The 22500-nt window shown below is 46.4% G+C and overlaps 3 protein-coding genes across 3 annotated transcripts in view; 2 read left to right on the top strand and 1 right to left on the bottom strand.

The window, feature by feature from the left end:
- Positions 1 to 11195, top strand: part of crlf1a (cytokine receptor-like factor 1a) — a gene marked incomplete at both ends in the record, with an annotated part of 33926 nt that extends 22731 nt beyond the window's left edge. Inside the window, 4 exons of the mRNA XM_084451028.1 lie at positions 5554 to 5711; positions 7148 to 7222; positions 7433 to 7526; positions 10930 to 11195. Of these exons, the coding sequence (XP_084307154.1) occupies positions 5554 to 5711; positions 7148 to 7222; positions 7433 to 7526; positions 10930 to 11195 (593 nt within the window). The remainder of the gene's footprint in view (positions 1 to 5553; positions 5712 to 7147; positions 7223 to 7432; positions 7527 to 10929) is intronic.
- A 2934-nt stretch (positions 11196 to 14129) lies between these two features.
- odf3l2a (outer dense fiber of sperm tails 3-like 2a) lies at positions 14130 to 17311 on the top strand (the record flags this gene model as incomplete). The annotated part of the gene is made up of 5 exons (XM_084451178.1): positions 14130 to 14178; positions 15145 to 15255; positions 15721 to 15834; positions 16320 to 16461; positions 16966 to 17311. 5 exons carry the CDS (start codon positions 14130 to 14132, stop codon positions 17309 to 17311), a joined length of 762 nt encoding a protein of 253 aa, XP_084307304.1.
- Positions 17312 to 18896: 1585 nt separating this feature from the next.
- ebi3 (Epstein-Barr virus induced 3) overlaps positions 18897 to 22500 on the bottom strand; it is a 3860-nt gene continuing 256 nt past the window's right edge. Inside the window, exons 2-6 of the mRNA XM_084450772.1 lie at positions 21844 to 22047; positions 20738 to 20855; positions 20401 to 20624; positions 20096 to 20256; positions 18897 to 19341 (exon numbers count right to left, since the gene is read on the bottom strand). Of these exons, the coding sequence (XP_084306898.1) occupies positions 19192 to 19341; positions 20096 to 20256; positions 20401 to 20624; positions 20738 to 20855; positions 21844 to 22047 (857 nt within the window). The 3' untranslated portion in view covers positions 18897 to 19191. The remainder of the gene's footprint in view (positions 19342 to 20095; positions 20257 to 20400; positions 20625 to 20737; positions 20856 to 21843; positions 22048 to 22500) is intronic.

The raw sequence follows: 22500 nt of genomic DNA, 5'->3' as shown, positions 1-22500 counted from the left end.
TACCAAGCACACATATACACACACACACACGCACATACACACGCACATGCACACACACACACACACCACACACCAAGCACACATATACACACACACACATACACACGCACATGCGCACACACACACACACACACCACACACCAAGCACACATATACACACACACATACACACGCACATGCACACACACACACACACACCAACACACCAAACACACATATACACACACACACACACACATACACACGCACATGCACACACACACACACACCACACACCAAGCACACACACATATACACACACACACACACCACCACACCAAGCACACATATACACACACACACATACACACACACATGCACACACACACACACCACACACCAAGCACACATACACACACACACACACCACCCACCAAGCACACACGCAGGGCCGTGGCGAGGGGGGTGCGAGGCCCTGTGCGAACTTGGCACGTGAGGCCCATTAACATGCACATGAAGCCTGGATTACACTTCTGCGTTTTTCTGCGTTTTCCCCGAAAAAGACCTACGTTTGCGCCTAGCAATTACACCACCACGGCCAAAAACGAAGCTCGAACCTGGAGCGGATCGATACGGCCGGAGCTACGTTTTGGCACTCAAAATCCGGAGCTGTGTTGTAGTGTAGGCTAGTAGGCAGATCTGGAGGTTTTTGTAAAAACTATAGGAACGGGCCTACACAACGCTGAGTTGGCATTATAACAATCAAACAAGTGATTTACGAGTTGGAGCTATAAGTCTAGTGATCAAGAGAGAGGCCTATTAAATGTTTTGCACTAAATTATATTTGCTGTCGTATAGGCAAACAAAGCAGCTGCAGTCTGGTGGATATCTCTGAAATGTGTATCGCCACAAGAGAATATTTTTGTTTGCTATCTCAACTCGACTCAAATTTTATTTATAGAGCAAATTTAAAAACGACTGTGGTCGAGCCAAAGTGCTGTACAGGTAGGTGGCAAGACATAAGTTAATACATAATAATTATAAAACGAAATAAAAAACAATAGGCCTACAGGCGCAGAATAAAATAGCTTGCAGCAACAGTACAAGAAAATATTTTCAAAAAGGATGATGAGCTATGATGATGACTTATGATAGACCTGCGCATAGTTTACGGTGTGGATTAAGGGCATACGGGAATAGGACTAATGTTGCGTATTTCTTGTAAGATAATCAACAAGGCTACACTACAGCACACATCACCAAGGCTAATATTGTTGGCAATAAGGCCACCACAACCCTAGACTTGTTGATTATACCTTACAAGAAATACTGTAGGCATAAAGAGTCTTAATAGGAACACCCCTGGAACGGTGAATGGAACGCTATGTTGGTGGCGGAACACGAGAACAGAAACGTTAAAGTCGCACTGAAACGGCCGTTTGAGATCATCTAACTTCAGTAGTTTGACGTATTTCCGACGCAAACAAGTTATGAGGGTGGGACATATGTTTAGAGGAATTTGATTGGAACATTGACAAGTGGACGGGTTTTAAGAACTTTAGACAGATTTGATAGAAGGATAGCGTTGATTGACGGGTGGATGTCGTGAGATTATTGGCCTAAAATCTAAGGTACTTGTTGTCGTCATTGCACGTGACCTACCGTTTTTCAGGAAGTAAGAAATTATATACTTTGATATAAGATTCCAACAAATGTAGAATTTGTTTTTTGGCATACATCGTTGAATAGGTGAACACTATGACCAATTATGTGAACCAAAATGGGACAGAATGCTTTTTTCATTTCAGTGCGACTTTCACTTTCAGTGCTGGTTCTGCTCGGAGCGAACCGATTGAAAAATTATTCCGTTTTCAAGCCCTGGTGAACAGATCGTCACGTGCATTTTCATGTGTAATCGCAGATCGTTTTTCCCCTTCAAAAACGTAGCCATGGAGATCCGCGCTAGCGTAATCCAGCCATGAATCAAGGTCACGCAGTATAATACAGCATTATCATGCATCAGCTATGGGTTTATAGTTTCATTATCATGCATCAGATATGGGTTTATAGTTCTTAAAAGGAAATAAAAACAACTGAAAACAATACTTTTTAGGTATGTTAAGTGGGAAGGTTTCAAAAGCTAAATAAAAAAAAAAGACATTTATGTTGCATTTTTTTCCAAGTTTTTACCGTTTCCTCACAGATTGACTCGTCTATTAGGCCTTGTGCGAGGCCCTGTGTGACCGCATGACTCGCACAGCCCTGGCGACGGCCGTGCACACACACACACACACACACACACACACACACACACACACACACACCAGACGGGGAAGAGCTTGCTGTGTGGAAGTGTGAGGAGTGTCTACTCAGGTTTCTGAACCCTCAAGAAGTGACAGTTCCACTCACATCAGCTCTCTACATCTCAGCACTGTGCTGTGAGTGTAGCAGAACGTTGTTCACCTGGCTGTAAGGGTTGGTGTGTGTCCCCAGGCAGTCTCCTTTTCGCTCCTGAGGAAACAAATATTAATCTATTGAATCGCTCTCCACTGAATGATTTTCTGATCATTTTCATCGAATCCTAACCCTAACTCTAACCCTGACCATAACCCCTAACCCTAACTCTAACCCTGACCATAACCCCTGACCCGTCTGGGGACCAGGCCCGGCAGGGCAGTCGTTTTCCCGGAGGCAGTCGTTTCTCCGGGCGGTTCCCCGGTGGGGCAGTCGGCGTTCCAAGTTTCGTCCAGTCCAGAGAGAAATTAGTTTTGTCCAGTCCAGAGAAAGTGTTATGAAATTCGCTCTGTGTAGAATGATTTAATAGATTCAAAAAAGTTGTGATATACGGTTGGTGTGCATGTCTGTGTGTGTGCGCGTGTGTAACACTGCGTAAGTCTTTCTCTGTTTGAGGGAGAGTTTGAGAGAGAGCACGTTCACATTGGGCGGGGGGGGGTGGGGGGGGGGGGGGCATTCAGCAGACCTTTCCAGGGGCCCAGTCGTGACTCGCCCACCACTCATCCAATCATGAAGTCATCCACCACCAAGGCATTACACAGAGCTGACACACCTGGCATAGGTGGGGGGGCTCGGGGCGCGGTGGAGGTTGTCCGACCCAATCAACTGAAGCTGTTGAGGCTAAGGGAAACGCCCCCATTCCAGAACCCCAGGACGGAATCTTCTGGGTCAGGAGGCAGGATGTAGTTCCAGTCGACTCGGGGGCGTTGATTTATTGAGGATGATGGCTATAAAAACGGAATCAAGGGTTTATGTTCCTACGATACAATGGTAGACTTTTGTACCGAGGGAACATGCTACGCTGAAGGCCAGTAATTCTGTCTCTGTCTCCTGTCAGCCAACATGTAAGTGATTTAACGGTACCTAACAGTGTTACTGGGGAACTTGTACCTCTTCTAAGAGAGGAGAATGTCAGAGCGCTAACGTTCAGTTCTCTTCTAAGAGAGAATGTCAGCTCTCACACTTTGGTGTTCAGTTCAGAATGACCTCCTCGCAGCCATCTGCTAGCAGAGGAATGTGTGTTTCCATCTACGGTTCATTCAAGAACATCAATCTTCAAAATTAGCTGTGAATCATTTGTCCTCTAACAATGTTGTCTGGTAAGAAACCATTAACGTTATTTAAACACCTTTCAAGGCTAGCTTTTGCAATGAATGTATGAATTTGTCGAACGCTGTCAGTGCCAAGTGTGTGATTTACTTCATGGAAGAGGTCCAGGAAGGCCTGTGGCCGGTTCTCTTGGTGTAACGTTAGAGCAAGGCCTCGACCACCATGTCCTTCTGTTGGACTCATACACTATTTAGTCAAGTACTGCACTTCAACTGCTCCACACATCAGGTTAAGATGTCAGCTTGGCTCTTAAAGTATGTCTTTGAAATGTTACTAAACAGGCTCAATTGTAGCAGCCCACATCTGCAAGCAAACCACTGACACTGGGCCGTCTTTAACTTATCATCAAGTCTTTCATGCTGTCTTCCTTTGTCTGCAGGCTTTTTGAGACTCTATACTCTGTTGTAGACTCTCCACCCTGTCCTAGAATCTCCACTTAGTTCTAGAATCTCCACTCTGTGTTCTAGAATCTCCACTTAGTTCTAGAATCTCCACTCTGTGTTCTAGAATCTCCACTCTGTTCTAGACTGTCCACTCTGTTCTAGAATCTCCACTCTGTTCTTGACTGTCCACTCAGTTCTAGAATATCCACTCTGTTCTAGACTGTCCACTCTGTTCTAGAATCTCCACTCTGTTCTTGACTGTCCACTCAGTTCTAGAATATCCACTCTGTTCTAGACTGTCCACTCTGTTCTAGAATCTCCACTCTGTCCTAGAATCTCCACTCTGTTCTAGACTGTACACTCAGTTCTAGAATCTCCACTCTGTTCTAGACTCTCCACTTTGTTCTAGACTCTCCACTCTGTTCTAGAATCTCCACTCTGTTCTAGACTCTCCACTCTGTTCTAGAATCTCCACTCTGTTCTAGACTGTCCACTCTGTCCTAGAATCTCCACTCTGTCCTAGAATCTCCACTCTGTTCTAGAATGTCCATGTTGTGCTCCCACTTTTCTCCATGTTGTGTATTTGTTGATTGTTCTTCTGGCAGAGACAGAAGAGTCCTAACCCTGCAGATGGACCAGGTCAGTGCTGTCTGTGATCTGCCTCTTGAAGATATTGGCCCCTGTGCCTGTTTGGCCAGAGTGACAATAGGACACAAGTTCATGCAGTGGAGAGTCTGAAGAGTTCGGCAGACAAAGGAAGACAGTATAAAAGACTCGGTGACGAGATAAACAGTGTCTGATGTCAATGATTTGGTTGCAGATGTGGGCTGCTACAATTAAGCCTGTGTTAGTAACATTTCAAATATGTGTTTTACGTAAAAGCCAAGCTGCCTCTCAACCTGGGATGGATGTCAGCTGACTGAGGGCCCCTGGGAAAAAGAACCCCCACTGAGGAGCGCTGCTGAACAAAGATTTGGACTTGTTCATTCACTCTGCACGTTTCATAACTCCATGCTTTTAAGTGTGTGTCACAAAGCTCTGGGGAGCGCGCTCCTCCGGCGGTTCTCTCCCCCAGATAGGCTGGATGAATGCTCTCTTATCTGCTCCGCCGGTGAACAGAGGAGCCGGCAGTGAGGCCAAGAACACTTAATGTCAAACCAGTTGACACGGGTCCATTAGGACGGTCTGAATGTCGCAGTTGTTCTGCAGTTCATGACTTGGGATGTGGACGCACCAGGAACGCACGAGGAGGAGAAATTAATAGACAGTCACACCCGCGCGTACACACATACACACACACACACACACACGTACTTGTAAGTGTTCCGGTCTCTGATATCCCTAACTCTCCCACACATGTACTTGTTAAACATAGCATGGTTGACATAGTGACCGGTAGGGATGAGTCATTGAGGTTGGACGCTATTATGACACAATGGCTTAACGAAACAATCTGATATCAGGTGGTTTTAATTAGTTTTGACAAAATGTGAAAAAAAATCTGTTATTGTAGCTTTAAGTTTGCCAGTTTAAGACACCCCCCCCCCCCCCCCTGCCCTCTACCCAGTGACCACAGACCCCCCCTCAGGGGTAACCGTTAACCGCGTGGGCGAGCTGGACGACCAGCTGAGTGTTCGCTGGGAGACCCCACCCGCTCTCAAAGACTTCCTGTTCCAGGCCAAGTACCAGATACGCTACAGACTGGAGGACAGCCAGGATTGGAAGGTACACACACACACACACACACTCACATGCACACACATACACACAAAGGCACACACAAGCATACACACACACACACAGATGCGAACCACTGACACAGCTGCTTTTAATCTTTACCTTTAATCAGGGATTAATTCCTGGCGTTCGAGGTGAACTCTGTTCAATCAATGACATTCCAGATCAATCTGCAGTGTGACATCATATTCTCACTGTAGAGAAAATAACAAGAGCAGAGCAGATCACAGGGGGAGAGAGAGGAGGAGAGAGGAGGGGAGTAGAGAGGAGGAGAGAGAGGAGGGGATGAGAGAGAGGAAGAGATGAGAAGAGGAGAGAGAGGGGAGAGGAGGAGAGAGAGGAGGGGAGATGAGGGGAGATTAGAGGAGAGGAGGAGAGAGTAGGGGAGACGAGAAGAGGAGAGAGAAGAGAGGAGGGGAGATGAGAAGAGGAGGAGAGATGAGAGAGGAGGGGAGATGAGAGGAGGGGAGATTAGAGAGGAGATGAGAGGAGGAGAAAGGGGAGTGGAGGAGAGAGAGGAGGAAATGATAGGAGGAGACAGGAGAGGAGATATGTAATTTTATTTATATAGGACCATTCATACAAATCAATAGTGCTTTATATAAAAGATGGATAAAAACATAAAATACATAAACACAGTGAAAACGGATTTAAAAGAAACAATAAAAGTAAAAGAATGAAAATTTAAAATTGTGTAAAATAGAATAAAAACTTCTTCTTTTTTTTAAGTTTATAGAACAGGATCTCCAGTTTCCTCTCATCCTAGAGAACCTGTTTATAGAACAGGATCTCCAGTTTATAGAACAGGATCTCCAGTTTATAGAACAGGATCTCCAGTTTCCTCTCATCCTAGAGAACCCGTTTATAGAACAGGATCTCCAGTTTATAGAACAGGATCTCCAGTTTATAGAACAGGATCTCCAGTTTCCTCTCATCCTAGAGAACCCGTTTATAGAACAGGATCTCCAGTTTATAGAACAGGATCTCCAGTTTATAGAACAGGATCTCCAGTTTATAGAACAGGATCTCCAGTATCCACATATCCATACAAGAAGTCTGGGTTCCATGGCGACTGGACTAGAGCAATTGGCATTCCTAAGTTGTTTCTTTCTCAGAGCTAATTGTATGATTGCGTGTATAGTTGTGTGTGTGTCCGTGAATCAGTATGTCCGTTTGTGTGTGTATTTGGAAGTCTCTGTAACATGATGCTGTAAGCGTGTATGTACTGTGTGTGTGGGTGTGTGTGTGTGTGTGTGTGTGTTCCTTGTTTTGGAAATAGGCTGACTGGAAGCGAGGAATCTGTGTGGTATCCATGTTTGTTTATGTCTTCCTCTGGAGAGTATGTTTGTTCATTTGTGTGTGTGTGTGTGTGTGTGTGTGTGTGTGTGTGTGTGAGATCTGAACCATGCTGCTTGTCTCTCCAGGTGATGGATGACGTGGGCAACCAGACATCTTGTCGGCTGGCTGGACTGAGACCAGGAACAGTGTACTTTGTCCAGGTATAGAGTGTTTCTGTGTTTGTGCCTTCGTGTGTGTGTGTGTGTGTCTGTGTGTGTGTGTGTGCGTGCATTTGTTTGTGTGCCTGTAAATTTGTGTGAGTGAGTGAGTGAGTGAGTGAGTGAGTGAGTGAGTGAGTGAGTGAGTGAGTGAGTGAGTGAGTGAGTGAGGTAGAGGCTGTAGAGTAAAGTATCTGAATGTATTGTTCCCAGGTACGCTGTAACCCAGTGGGCATCTATGGGTCTCGTAAAGCCGGCATTTGGAGTGAGTGGAGTCATCCCACTGCTGCTTCAACACCCCTCAGTGGTGAGCATGCACACACACTCACACACACACATTCACACACACTCACACACACACACACACACACACTCGCACACATACACACTCACACATAAACCAACCACCAGTACAACTATATAAACCAACCACCCAAACAACTATATAAACCAACCACCCAAACAACTATATAAACCAACCACCCAAACAACTATATAAACCAACCACCCAAACAACTATATAAACCAACCACCCAACAACTATATAAACCAACCACCCAAACAACTGTATAAACCAACCACCCAACAACTATATAAACCAACCACCCAAACAACTATATAAACCAACCACCCAAACAACTATATAAACCAACCACCCAAACAACTATATAAACCAACCACCCAAACAACTATATAAACCAACCACCCAAACAACTATATAAACCAACCACCCAAACAACTATATAAACCAACCACCCAAACAACTATATAAACCAACCACCCAAACAACTATATAAACCAACCACCCAAACAACTATATAAACCAACCACCCAACAACTATATAAACCAACCACCCAAACAACTATATAAACCAACCACCCAAACTATATAAACCAACCACCCAACAACTATATAAACCAACCACCCAACAACTATATAAACCAACCACCCAAACAACTATATAAACCAACCACCCAAACAACTATATAAACCAACCACCCAACAACTATATAAACCAACCACCCAAACAACTATATAAACCAACCACCAGTACAACTATATAAACCAACCACCCAACAACTATATAAACCAACCACCCAACAACTATATAAACCAACCACCCAACAACTATATAAACCAACCATCCAAACAACTATATAAACCAACCACCCAACAACTATATAAACCAACCACCCAAACAACTATATAAACCAACCACCAGTACAACTATATAAACCAACCACCCAAACAACTATATAAACCAACCACCCAAACAACTATATAAACCAACCACCCAACAACTATATAAACCAACCACCCAAACAACTATATAAACCAACCACCCAAACAACTATATAAACCAACCACCCAAACAACTATATAAACCAACCACCCAACAACTATATAAACCAACCACCCAACAACTATATAAACCAACCACCCAAACAACTATATAAACCAACCACCCAAACAACAATATAAACCAACCACCAGTACAACTATATAAACCAACCACCCAAACAACTATATAAACCAACCACCAGTACAACTATATAAACCAACCACCCAAACAACTATATAAACCAACCACCCAAACAACTATATAAACCAACCACCCAACAACTATATAAACCAACCACCAGTACAACTATATAAACCAACCACCCAAACAACTATATAAACCAACCACCCAAACAACTATATAAACCAACCACCCAAACAACTATATAAACCAACCACCCAACAATTATATAAACCAACCACCCAAACAACTATATAAACCAACCACCCAAACAACTATATAAACCAACCACCCGAACAACTATATAAACCAACCACCCAAACAACTATATAAACCAACCACCCGAACAACTATATAAACCAACCACCCAAACTATATAAACCAACCACCCAAACAACTATATAAACCAACCACCCAACAACTACCAAAAATGCAGACACAATAAAACCATTTAACAACAACAATTTAACTTTGGAAAAGCCCAGGGGTCAGAAAGAAAAAGTGCAACACATTAAAGCAGGAGCAGCAGGTGGCTGGATTTCAGATATTTGTGTGTGCAAGGATATATGAGAGGCCAGTTTAAGATGGGTCTGCAGGTCGTTCCAAGACCAGGGGCCACAATCAAACAGGCTTCGTTTACTTGCCTTACGGGCGACACTTTAAAGCCCAAGCGTTGGATCTGAGGTGGAGGAAGTTCTGAATTTGTTCAAACTTGGAACATATATACGACGGAAGCTTGGCAAGAACAGCCTCATACACAAAAACATACCAGTGCTAAAGAATGAAGTATACAATGATGTGTCCTGTATGTTGAACTTGTAATAAATCTCAGAGCAGCATGATAAAGTGGATCAAGTTTGGCTAGGGCAGTGAAGCAAATCTATAAACTATGTCACCATAATGTAATTGTGACAGAAAAAATGGCCGTAACCAGCTGTTTACGGGAAAAAACCATGATTTTACCCTATAAAAGAAACCAACTGTAAATTTTGGACATTGATATGATATTTAAAATCTAGATTCTTGTCCAGCCAAATGCCAAGGTATTTGTATGTATCAATAAACTCGATAGAACAGCCGTCAAGGGTGGAAATAGAAGGGGGAGAAGCAGTTCCTATTTTGAGCAAATACCATAGCCTTTGTTTTGCTTCCATTCAACAGCAGTTAATGGTCAATGAGAGCATTCTGCAAGAAGACGAAATCAGAGTGTAAATCTGAGACAGCAGCCTTAAGAGAAGGAGCACAAGAGAACACGACAGTGTCATCTTGCGTACATATGATACCGAGAATGATTTAAATGATCACATACATTGTTTACATATAAAAGAAAAAGTGGGCCCAAAATTGAGCCCTGTGGGACCCCCTTTTCTAAAGTAATTGGATCAGAGAGAGAGAGTCGCCAAGCCTAACACACTGTGTGCAACCAAGAAGGTAGCTCTTACACCAAGAAACCACATTTTGACTGAAACCCAACTTTAGGAGAGCGCTAAGCAAAATATGGTAATCTACATTGTCAAAGGCTTTAGTCAAATCAATAAACAAAGCAACACAAAATGACTTGTTGTCAGTAGCAGCCCTGATGGCATCGAAGACTTTCAAGGACGCAGTCACAGCGCTGTTTGGTTCAAAATCCAGACTGCATGGGATTTAAAATTGAGTGCGAGTCAAGAGAAAACATCAGTTGAGCGGAAACGAAAGATTCTAGAATCTTTGATAGGGTAGGGAGGATGGAAATGGGCCGATAATTGTTCATCTCAGAGGGATCACCCGCCTTTAAAAGAGGAGAGACGAGGGCTTGTTTCCAGATGTCAGGCTGGACCTCTTCAGGAATAGATATATTATACAAGTCAGTCAGTGGTCGAGCTGGAACTGGTGCTGTCATGTTTAGAAAATAAGGTTCAATGCCGTCAGGACCAGTGGTCTTATTAGAGTCTAATGTTTGCAAATCATGCAAGACATTGGTCATAAGAAAAGGGGAAAAGTCAAAAATAGGCAGAATAGGAGAGGGCTCAGAGGAGTTATTTGACTGCAAGTCAGGGTGAGCTTCACATACCCACACACACATACGCATGCACCCGCACACACACCCACATAAACACAGAAACATGCACACACACACACAAACAGATACCCCCAGACACATGCACACCCACTCTGTCTCTCCCTAAGCCTCATTCTCTCACACAGAGCGTGTGATGTCTGGGTCATGTGACTCGAAGTCAGGAGACTCCAACTCCACTCTGCGCCGTGAACTCAAGCAGTTCTTCGGCTGGGTGAGGAAGCACGCCTATGGCTGCAGCGGCATGTCAATCAAACTGTACGACCAATGGAGGGTTTGGATGCAGAAATCCCACAAAACACGCAACCAGGTAGGTAAGCATCAGAGCCTGCGGACACTTCAGCACATACACATGTCCATGTTCATCACAGCAGTCAGGTTACAGAACCTCTGAGGAAAGGTTCCCTCATAGAACCCTGCAGTTGCAAAAATAGAACCAGTTTCAGCTCCATGAGTTGTTTGGGACCCTAAAGGGTTCTTTCTGACCGGAAAAGGGTTCTATACGGAAACCATTTTCAAAGGGTCCTTTTATTGTTTCAATTGGTTCTATACGGCACCTTTTCCACCAAAGTGTATGATTCTGGAGTTTGATGACGTCTCCCTCTGTAGCTGGGGTGAGTAAGACAGATGCATTGTGGGTATTGTGTTGTAGCTGCGGTGAGTAACACAGATGCATTGTGGGTATTGCATTTGATGAATGCAGATTCACATCAGCTCCTCTCTCTCTCAGGTCCTCCCAGGAGATAAGTCGTAGCACACACCACATCCTGCCTTTGGCCAGCAGCAACGACCATGTCAGGGCGACAAACGTGTGTGTGTGTGTGTGTGTGTGTGTGCGTGTGTGTATGTGTGATGTTCAATGTGTGCATGTGTGTGTCCCTGGGATGTGGGCGCCTCGTTTAGGCGTGAGGAGGACTGGAGAAGGGACAGTCTGTGGACAGACAGAGAACCTGCCAAACACACCAGCCCTGTTCTGCATCCCCCACCACTGACTGAATGGTTACATAGCGCCATCTGGTGGCAGCCCAGACAGATACTGGGAGGACCAGGGTTTCATCATGGCTCATGTCCCTTAAATATCCCTGGCTGTTGTCCTTCACAACGGAGAAGAAACAATATGGTATTCCTGCCTAAAACCACCCAAAGTAAAGAGTCTTCAGCCTCAACCAGCCCCAAATGGAATCTTTCGGGAGTTTTCTGCAGGTTTGAACTCTGTGGAGGCCGTTTTAAAATTCCACTGTATGTTTACACCATGCAGATGAATGGAACATTTTAAATCGACATTATTAAATGTAATATGTTGCATATATAATAACATAACACCTACTTAATGTACGTGGAAAATATTTATTCAACTTTTCCTTCAATACGCAAATATTGTAAACAAACATGAGCATGAACCAGAATTTCAAAAGAGACCTCAGCAGAATTCAGTAGATCTAGGTGTAAAAACCTGCAGAAAGGAGACAAAACGGCGCGGGGGTTCCATCTGTGTCGTGACCTACTAGCGGGGGATCCCAGAGCCTCGGACGAGACCTGCAGGACTAACGGCTGACCTGGGTGTGGATGCTGATGGATTGTGTGTGTGTGTGTGTGTGTGTGTGTGTGTGTGTGTGTGTGTGTGTGTGTGTGTGTGTGTGTGTGTGAGTGAATGATCATGTTTACGTTTGGAGAAAGTTTACTGTCTTTATTTTTTTACTGAACTCTACCAGCATATTTAAAATGTCAAAGTTATGTTTTATCACTTAAGTTATGTTTAGGTAGTCAACATGCTATTGACTGAATATTGATTTATCTGTTATATTGTTTATAAAATAATTGTTAAAAACAATGATTGGGAATCAATAATGAGCACACACTATTACATGTAGATAGATAGATAGATAGATAGATAGATAGATAGATAGATAGATAGATAGATAGATAGATAGATAGATAGATAGATAGATAGATAGATAGATGTCTTTTGGGAATACTGTGCCCGAGATGAGAGGTCGCACTGAGAGCACTTTCCATGCCAAGACTATGACTTCTTGTCTGGAGTCTGTCTCTCTCTCTCTCTCTCTCTCTCTCTCTCACACACACACACACGCATGCATAAACAGCAACCTACCACCACCATGACATCATCAGTGTGTAACAAATCTGCCTGGAACATGGTGAGATTTATGACATCACCGTCTAATCCTCTCTTCACATGTACCTGTATCATGTTGGTTATCTGTTGGTTATTGTCTGACCTGGTGTTGAGGTAACCTGAGCACCCCCCCCCCCCTTGTGCTTGAGCTGTAACAGCAGAGTCCAGTTCCATCCACAGCCTGTCTGGTGTTAATATTTAAGCAGTGTTTGCTGGTCAGGGCCGAGCAGATGGGCTTTAGTTACCAGAAGCACTACCACAGATACTCCCATTAGTGAATGGCTCTTAGTTCTATTGTCTTAGTTTTTAATTAATCCTTTATTTAAACAGTTTTGTCTACTGAGATCGATATCTCTTTTACAAAGATGCCCTGTGAACAAGTAAGGAAAGAAAACAACAGTAAAACAATAGACATAGGCTACAATAAACCACAGCTGTGTCCATGTTGGGTGCTGTAACAGGTGTGCGCTTGTTGCTGTAGAGCACAACAGTGGCCGTTAACTACGATGGTTACCATGACATAAGACAACGCAATTAACCCCGCAGGTCCCGCTGTCCTCTCTGAATAGGAGGTGACAGCACTCCAAGGATGTGTTTGTAATTACCAGCAGTTACTCTGGTCTTACAAGCCGAGTACAGAATAGCTAATCAGCAAACGGTGTTCCAGTGACACCGACTACAGCAGCGATAATGGCTCCGTGTCTGGGCCTCCTCGGCAGAGCGTTTGTCTTCCTCTCTTCTTTTGTATCCAGACTTGTCGGCTGTTCTTGAGACCGTGTTTTTACCAAATTGAGACGCACCGTTTAGTTTGAAGAGCTTTCGTCTCTGTATGAGCTGAAATACATAGCCTCGGCTTTGCGGGTTAATACATTTTTTAGCACTGATGATTTCGGTACGTGGGCCTCAGGCGGTCCGGCCGTGGCCCTCAGCTGTGCAGCAGATTGGACCATTCAGTCCTATAGGGGGTCCTAGAGGGGTAGGGTGAGGGGTACGGTGAGGGGCAGATTTTGGGAGCGTAGCCGGGTTTGGGGAGTAGGCTATAGGGTTTCTCCATCTTCTGGTCATGTATTATTCAGTGGTCCTGGAGAGGCCAGAGCAACGTACACACAACAAGAACAGGATGTCCAGAGCGACAGAACACCCGAGTAGGAGGAGAAGAAAGGAAAAGAAGAAGAGAGAGATTTAGAGGACATGGAGGAGACGGCGAAGAAACGTCCCATCATCTCTGGCAGGGAGAGAGGTCAGTACCGGCGGCGTGTTGGAATATGATCTGTGTGACTGAATGGGATCTGTGTGATTGAATGGGATCTGTGTGATTGAAGGATCTGTGTGATTGAATGAGATCTGTGTGATTGAATGGGATCTATGTGATTGAATGGGATCTGTGTGATTGAATCTGATCTGTGTGACAATGGGATCTGTGTGATTGAATGGGATCTGTGTGATTGAATCTGATCTGTGTGACAATGGGATCTGTGTGATTGAATGGGATCTGTGTGATTGAATGGGATCTGTGTGACTGGATGGGATCTGTGTGATTGAATGGGATCTATGTGATTGAATGGGATCTGTGTGACTGGATAGGATCTGTGTGATTGAATGGGATCTGTGTGATTAAATCTGATCTGTGTGACAATGGGATCTGTGTGATTCAATGGGATCTGTGTGATTGAATGGGATCTGTGTGACTGGATGGGATCTGTGTGATTGAATGGGATCTGTGTGATTGAATGGGATCTGTGTGACTGGATGGGATCTGTGTGATTGAATGGGATCTGTGTGATTGAATGGGATATTGGTAATTGAATGAGATCTGTGTGATTGAATCTGATCTGTGTGACAATGGGATCTGTGTGATTGAATGGGATCTGTTTGATTGAATGGGATCTGTGTGACTGGATGTGCGGTGGCTTAGTTGAACCTGCTTCCCCCGTGCCGCCAGGCTGCGTCCGGGTCAACGTGGTTCAGAGCGCGGCCTACTGAGCACGTGCAGGGTGAGAGGCGGTTTAAACTGGCCTGTTTGGGGTTCAGTGCATAACGAGCAGAGTAAAGCAGAACTGAATAAACCAGATAAACCACCACTTCCATATAACTTGTTGGCTTGTTGCTTAATCATTTCATGACTTATTCTTTTACATAACTCAATGTCCTATGATGTTCTTCTTCATCTTCATCATCATTCTCATCATCAACACTCCGTTGCCAGGGCCAGGTCCTGGTCGCTATGCTCTCCCTCCGACGGTTGGGTACATGAACCATGACTTCACCAAGCCCAGTAGCCCCGCCTACACCTTCCACAGCCGGCTGAGCAGCGCCAGTGAGTCACACCTACCGCCGCATGTGTGTGTGCGCGCCTGTGTGGTGTGTGTGTGTGTGTGTGTGTGTGTGTGTGTGTGTGCGCCTGTGGTGTGTGCGCGCCTGTGTGGTGTTTATGTGTGTGTGTGTGCGCACCTGTGTGGTGTGTGTGTGTGCGTGCCTGTGTGGTGTGTGTGTGTGTGTGTGTGCGCACACGCGTTGCTTACACATAACCCAGCCCCTCAGATAGATCTACTCAACTGTTGGATGGAGTGTGGGGCTTAGGCCCGTGTGATGTGCTGTAGATCTGTGTAATTCAGTTGCTCTGTCACCTGGAGAGCAGTGGTCAGTACCCACGGCCCTCTGTCCTACACTCCACCTCCAGCATGAGCCAGAAGAGCTCCGCTCTGTTCTGGTCCAGGCCCATCTGCTCTAGCCATGTTCTCCGCGTTCTGATGTTCTCCGCCGTGTTCTCCGTGTTCTGCAGTGGTCTCTGTCGACTCCAGCCCAGGACCTCAGTACCACGTCGACGCCAAGATGACCCGCTTCGGACGGGAGGGCACGCCCTCCTACTCCATGCTGGGCCGGGGCCGACGCCTCGGTACGTGAACGTGTGACCGTCTGACCATGTGACCGTCTGACCATGTGACCGCGCCCCACATGAGAAGATAGAGGCTCTCCCCCCCGCTAACCCACATCCTCCCCACAATGCGCCTGCTCTTCTGAACTGGCGGTTGAAGACTGGGAACCTTATAATGTCTTGCTGTGTACCTAGGAACTGGAATGATAAATGTATTAGTGCCGAGAAGATATCGTAAGGAAAAGCGATAAGAATTCAAATGTACTGTACCTGTACTGGTTATATATGGCAAATAAGCGTTCTATTCTATTCTATTTTAAGCCTTTCCAACCTTTCTCTCCATCTAAACCTTGACCTCCAGAAGGAAGTGAAGGTCTTGTCTGCTGCGCTGGTCATCGTGCCACAAATGTTGGTTTACCGTTATATATTGGTGGGAGGGAGCAGATATTTTGTGTCTCTACAAAACACGTTTTTTGGGCGTGGCCTGTGTGATGTCCCTTCCCCAGGCGAGCTCCACCACACGCCAGGCCCCGGAGCCTACAGCCCTGAGAAGGCCCCGCCCCTAAACGGCCACCGCCGACCGCCCCACTACACCATCGGTTCGCGCACGCGATACCGCTCCGTCGACGCCGTGCCCGCCCCCAACAGGTGGGATGACAGAGAGAGAGATGGAGAGAGAGAGAGAAGTGAACAGAGAAAGAGAGAGGGGTGTAGAGAGAGAGAGAGAGAGGAGTGAAGGGGGAAGGAGCAAAAGAGAGGTGGAAAGAGAAAGAGAGGGGAAGGGGGAAAGAGAGAGAGAAGAGGGTAAGAGAGGGAGGGAGAGAGAGACAGCGAGAAGGAGAGAGATAGAACAGGTATTCTCTTGCTCTCTTCTTGGTGTAATATTAATTTCAGAAACATTACATTACATTAGTCATTTAGCAGACGCTTTTATCCAAAGCGACTAACAATAATTGCATTTAACGTAGGAAGAGCCAATGTACTACTACTTGCCAGAACTCACAAGTGCATCTTCTTTCTAAAACAAGTGACTAAGAGCATAATCTAGTGCTGAAGGCAAAGTGCAAGAATCGCACAGTACAAGTACAGTGCAATATAAAGTAATACAAACATGTCGTTCATAGCCCCATGCTGATGACCTCATCCTCTCAGGTACACCCTGCCCACCCTGCTGGGCCCCCAGGTGCCCCACAAGCCCTCCAGCGCCAGCTACAGCATGTCCAGCCGCCGGCTGGTCGGGGCCCCCTCCGAGGACCTGTCCATGACCCCGGGGCCGGGCCGCTACAACGGCACCGACCCCAGCGTGTACCTGCAGCGCCAGCCCTCCTTCTCCATGCAGGGCCGCACCAAGAGGCCCAGCTACGCCTCGCTCATCCCCGGCCCGGGCACCCACAGCCCGGAGAAGTTCCACGCGCACCTCCGCCGGCCGCCCGCGTTCTCCCTGGGCATCCGCCACTCCGAGTTTGTGACCCCTCTGGTGGTGCACGTGTCTGAATGAGGCTCTCACTCTCTCTCTGAATTCAATTAAATTCAACAAGCTTTATTGGCAGAAAATACTTCACATAAATATTGCCAAAGCATAGAACCAACCATCCGATCAGACAACAACAAAGGAAGACACAAAAACACTACACCTACTACACAAACCACACCAACTACAGTATACAAACACAAACAACAACACTACACCTACAGTACTACAGTATACTGTACAAACACACTACACAAACAGGAAATGCTGCATCATCTCCCTCCTCTGTCTTTTACATAACTCAGTGTACCTCATTTCTCTTAAGTCTTGTGGTACATTCATTCACACACTAATAATGGGCAGCAGATTTGTATTTATTGATTTGTAAATAAAACAGAAAAAGAATAACATGGGTCTCTGTGTGTCATGTCCACAGCACATACAGTAGCACTATTTACCATACTTAACTATTACTACATGTGTCTTTGCGCAAAGATATAATTTAGACAGACAGACAGAGCCTAGTGCAGCATATCAGTATGGTGAAGTTGACAGGCAGAGCCTAGCCTAGCGTGTTGGTATGGTGAAGTTGACAGGCAGTCTAGCCTAACCTAGCGTGTTGGTATGGTGAAGTTGACAGACAGAGCCTAGCCTAGCGTGTTGGTATGGTGAAGTTGACAGGCAGAGCCTAGCCTAGCGTGTTGGTATGGTGATGTTGACAGGCAGAGCCTAGCCTAGCGTGTTGGTATGGTGATGTTGACAGGCAGAGTCTAGCCTAGCGTGTTGGTATGGTGATGTTGACAGGCAGAGTCTAGCCTAGCGTGTTGGTATGGTGAAGTTGACAGGCAGAGTCTAGCCTAGCCAAGCGTGTTGGTATGGTGAAGTTGACAGGCAGAGTCTAGCCTAGCCTAGCGTGTTAGTATGGTGAAGTTGACAGGCAGAGTCTAGCCTAGCCTAGCGTGTTGGTATGGTGAAGTTGACAGGCAGAGTCTAGCCTAGCCTAGCGTGTTGGTATGGTGAAGTTGACAGGCAGAGTCTAGCCTAGCATGTTGGTATGGTGATGTTGACAGACAGAGTCTAGCCTAGCCTAGCGTGTTGGTATGGTGAAGTTGACAGGCAGAGTCTAGCCTAGCCTAGCGTGTTGGTATGGTGAAGTTGACAGGCAGAGTCTAGCCTAGCCTAGCGTGTTAGTATGGTGAAGTTGACAGGCAGAGTCTAGCCTAGCCTAGCCTAGCGTGTTAGTATGGTGAAGTTGACAGGCAGAGCCTAGCCTTATGTGTTGGTATGGTGATGTTGACAGACAGAGCCTAGCCTAGCGTGTTGGTATGGTGAAGTTGACAGGCAGAGTCTAGCTTGGCCTAGCGTGTTGGTATGGTGAAGTTGACAGGCAGAGTCTAGCCTAGCCTAGCGTGTTGGTATGGTGAAGTTGACAGGCAGAGTCTAGCCTAGCCTAGCGTGTTGGTATGGTGAAGTTGACAGGCAGAGTCTAGCCTAGCCTAGCGTGTTGGTATGGTGAAGTTTACAGGCAGAGTCTAGCCTAGCCTAGCGTGTTGGTATGGTGAAGTTGACAGGCAGAGTCTAGCCTAGCCTAGCGGGTTGGTATGGTGAAGTTGACAGGCAGAGTCTAGCCTAGCCTAGCGTGTTGGTATGGTGAAGTTGACAGGCAGAGTCTAGCCTAGCCTAGCGTGTTGGTATGGTGAAGTTGACAGGCAGAGCCTAGCCTAGCCTAGCGTGTTAGTATGGTGAAGTTGACAGGAGTCTAGTCTAGCCTAGCGTGTTGGTATGGTGAAGTTGACAGGCAGAGTCTAGCCTAGCCTAGCGTGTTGGTATGGTGAAGTTGACAGGCAGAGTCTAGCCTAGCCTAGCGTGTTGGTATGGTGAAGTTGACAGGCAGAGTCTAGCCTAGCCTAGCGTGGTGGTATGGTGAAGTTGACAGGCGTGCTCCAGTCACTGCAGTGCCCCATGTCCATCAGGTCCATGGCGCACACCTGCACCGCGTAGGTCCGGCCCGGCACCAGGCCCCCCAGAACCACACTGCTGGACTCATACGGACCGACCTGAGGACGAGAACACAGAGACACTTACCGCTCAGCCCAACCCAAGCTGGTTCAGTCTCTGACACAGAGACACTTACCGCTCAGCCCAACCCGAGCTGGTTCAGTCTCTGACACAGAGACGCTTACCGCTCAGCCCAACCCGAGCTGGTTCAGTCTCTCACACAGAGACGCTTACTGCTCAGCCCAACCCGAGCTGGTTCAGTCTCTCACACAGAGACACTTACCGCTCAGCCCAACCCCAGCTGGTTCAGTCTCTCACACAGAGACACTTACCGCTCAGCCCAACCCGAGCTGGTTCAGTCTCTCACACAGAGACACCTACCGCTCAGCCCAACAGGGAAATCACTTGCGCACTGGAATTGACCTTGTGGTTTATTTTTGTTTCCCTTTTTGGTCGAAGCCTTGCATGAGAATAAAACCACGAGGAAGAATCCTCCAGCACGCGGGTGTCTTCCTGTTTCATGCCCTCCTCTTGTACCCTGGACCGAGCTAAGTTATTGGAATGTGATGTGGGTTTACGAGCCAGCTTCCCACAGCTGAACAGGGACCGTCGCTCACACATTGTCATTTCAACAAAGCATCTATTTACGGTGTAATCAGGGTACTGTATAAATATATACATCTATGTACTGTGGTATAAATATATACATATATGTACTGTAGTATAAATATATACATATATGTACTGTAGTATAAATATATACATATATGTACTGTAGTATAAATATATACATATATGTACGGTAGTACTCACAGTGGTGGGCTCGGTGCTGTGGTCCCAGTGGTACCTCACTTTGTACTTGAGGGGGAAGATGGTGAGGTTGTACCAGGAAGGGGGAGGAGTCCACTCCACCGAGCACTTCCTGGATCCTGGCGTTGTCACCGCACGCACATTCACAGGACGGTCTGGCTTCACTGCACACACACACACACACACACACACACACACACACACACACACACACACACACACATCAGACACCACAGAAGGGACATTACTGCAGAAAGGGGATTCCTTGTGTGTTGATGAGAGCAGAGCGGTGTCGGGCTGGATTGTACCCAGGTCTTCCATGGTGAAGCGCTGTAGGAACGAGGACCTGCCCAAAGGGTTGACTGCTGTGACGTTGAGCTGGTAGGAGGTGTACATTCTCATGCCCTCCAGGACACAGAGCCATGGTGACCCAGGGGACGGAGCCAGCGACCCCGGGGACGAGTGCTGCTGGCTGGGGAGGGGCGGAGCGGAGTCCTGGTAGGGCTGGCACTGCTGCTTCTCACCTTTTCCACTGACCACACCCAAACGCACGCACGCACACACACACGCACACAATTCATTAAGGTTTTGTCTTTAGAGAACTCTGTCAAGAGAGGAGGACATGTGTAACGTACCCCTCCGTACCTGTAGGTGGCGATGTAGTGTGTTGGCACCAGGGGCCGTGTCTGCTCCACCCAGGAACAGAGCACTCTGAGGGGGTAACTGGGAGACCAGCAACGCACCACAGGCCTGGGAGGGGGGTCTGTAAGGGGTAAGGAGGACAGTCACACACGTACACACACACTGTTCACACACACACACACACACACACACAGTATACACATGTACACACACTGTTCACACACACGCACACACACACACTCACAGTATACACATGTACACACACACTGTTCACACACACACAGTATACAGTACACATGTACACACACTGTTCACACACTCACACACACATAGTATACACACGTACACACACCGTTCACACACAAACACGCACTATATACATTCATGCTGACACACCCACTCACACACATAAACACACACTCTAACACACTCTAACACACAAACACACACTCTAACACACACATAAACACACACTCTAACACACACATAAACACACACTCTAACACACACATAAACACACACTCCAACACACACACAAACACACACTCTAACACACACTCTAACACACACATAAACACTCACTCTAACACACACATAAACACACACTCTAACACACACTCTAACACACACATAAACACACACTCTAACACACACTAACACACTCTAACACTCACACACTCTAACACACACATAAACACACACTCTAACACTCACACACTCTAACACACACATAAACACACACTCTAACACTCACACACTCTAACACACACATAAACACACACTCTAACACTCACACACTCTAACACACACATAAACACACACTCTAACACTCACACTCTAACACACACATAAACACACACTCTAACACACAATAACACACACTCCAACACTCACACACGCTAACACACAGTCTATCACACACTCTAACACACAGTCTAACACAGTCTATCACACACTCTAACACACAGTCTATCACACACTCTAACACACAGTCTATCACACACTCTAACACACAGTCTGTCACACACTCTAACACACACTCTAACACACAGTCTATCACACACTCTAACACAGTCTATCTCCAGGCACTCAGCAGCAGGGTTACCCACACCCAGGGTGCAGGTCCAGTGTGGACAGCAGGTGTCCCTGGGGGCTGTGACAGGTGTAGAGGCCACGGTCCTCAGGTCTGGCGCTGGGCAGGGTCAGCCGGGGGTCGCGCCCCTGGAGCGCAGAGCCGTTCAGCCTCCACTCCCCGGCCCCCCCTCCTCCATCACACCACGCGGACACAGGCGAGCCCACCGCCACGTACACCTCTGAGGGAAGAACACGACTCTGTACTCAACCATTACAGAAGCAAATACAGACCAAAGACCGACAGAAGTGAGTTATATTATTGAGTTATTCAAGATTCAGGATCTGTTTATTAGCCATGTATATGGTTCACACATACGAGGAATGTGACTAGGGTTAAGACACACGCTGCTGTAGACGACATAGGACAGGGTGCAGGACAGGACAGGACAGTGCAAAGACATACAGTAACAGTGCAAAAGAGTACAAAAAACAAAACAAAAAAAGAGATTATATGTATGTATATTCCATTTGCACTGTCCTGTCTTTGCACTGTCCCGTCTTGAACTTGTACCCTGTCTAATATAGTCTCCATCGACCTAAACAAATTCCTAGTATGTGTAAACTACCATTGCAAATAAAGTGACATGAGAAGCAGCATGGCGAGGATGGGCTCCCTGCTGGGTTCTGACCCG

Source organism: Borostomias antarcticus, assembly GCF_949987555.1.
Source record: "Borostomias antarcticus genome assembly, chromosome: 16".
Lineage (NCBI taxonomy): Eukaryota > Metazoa > Chordata > Actinopteri > Stomiiformes > Stomiidae > Borostomias > Borostomias antarcticus.
The sequence above is the reverse complement of the archived record's forward strand: the minus strand, read 5'-3'. Positions and strand labels throughout refer to the sequence as shown.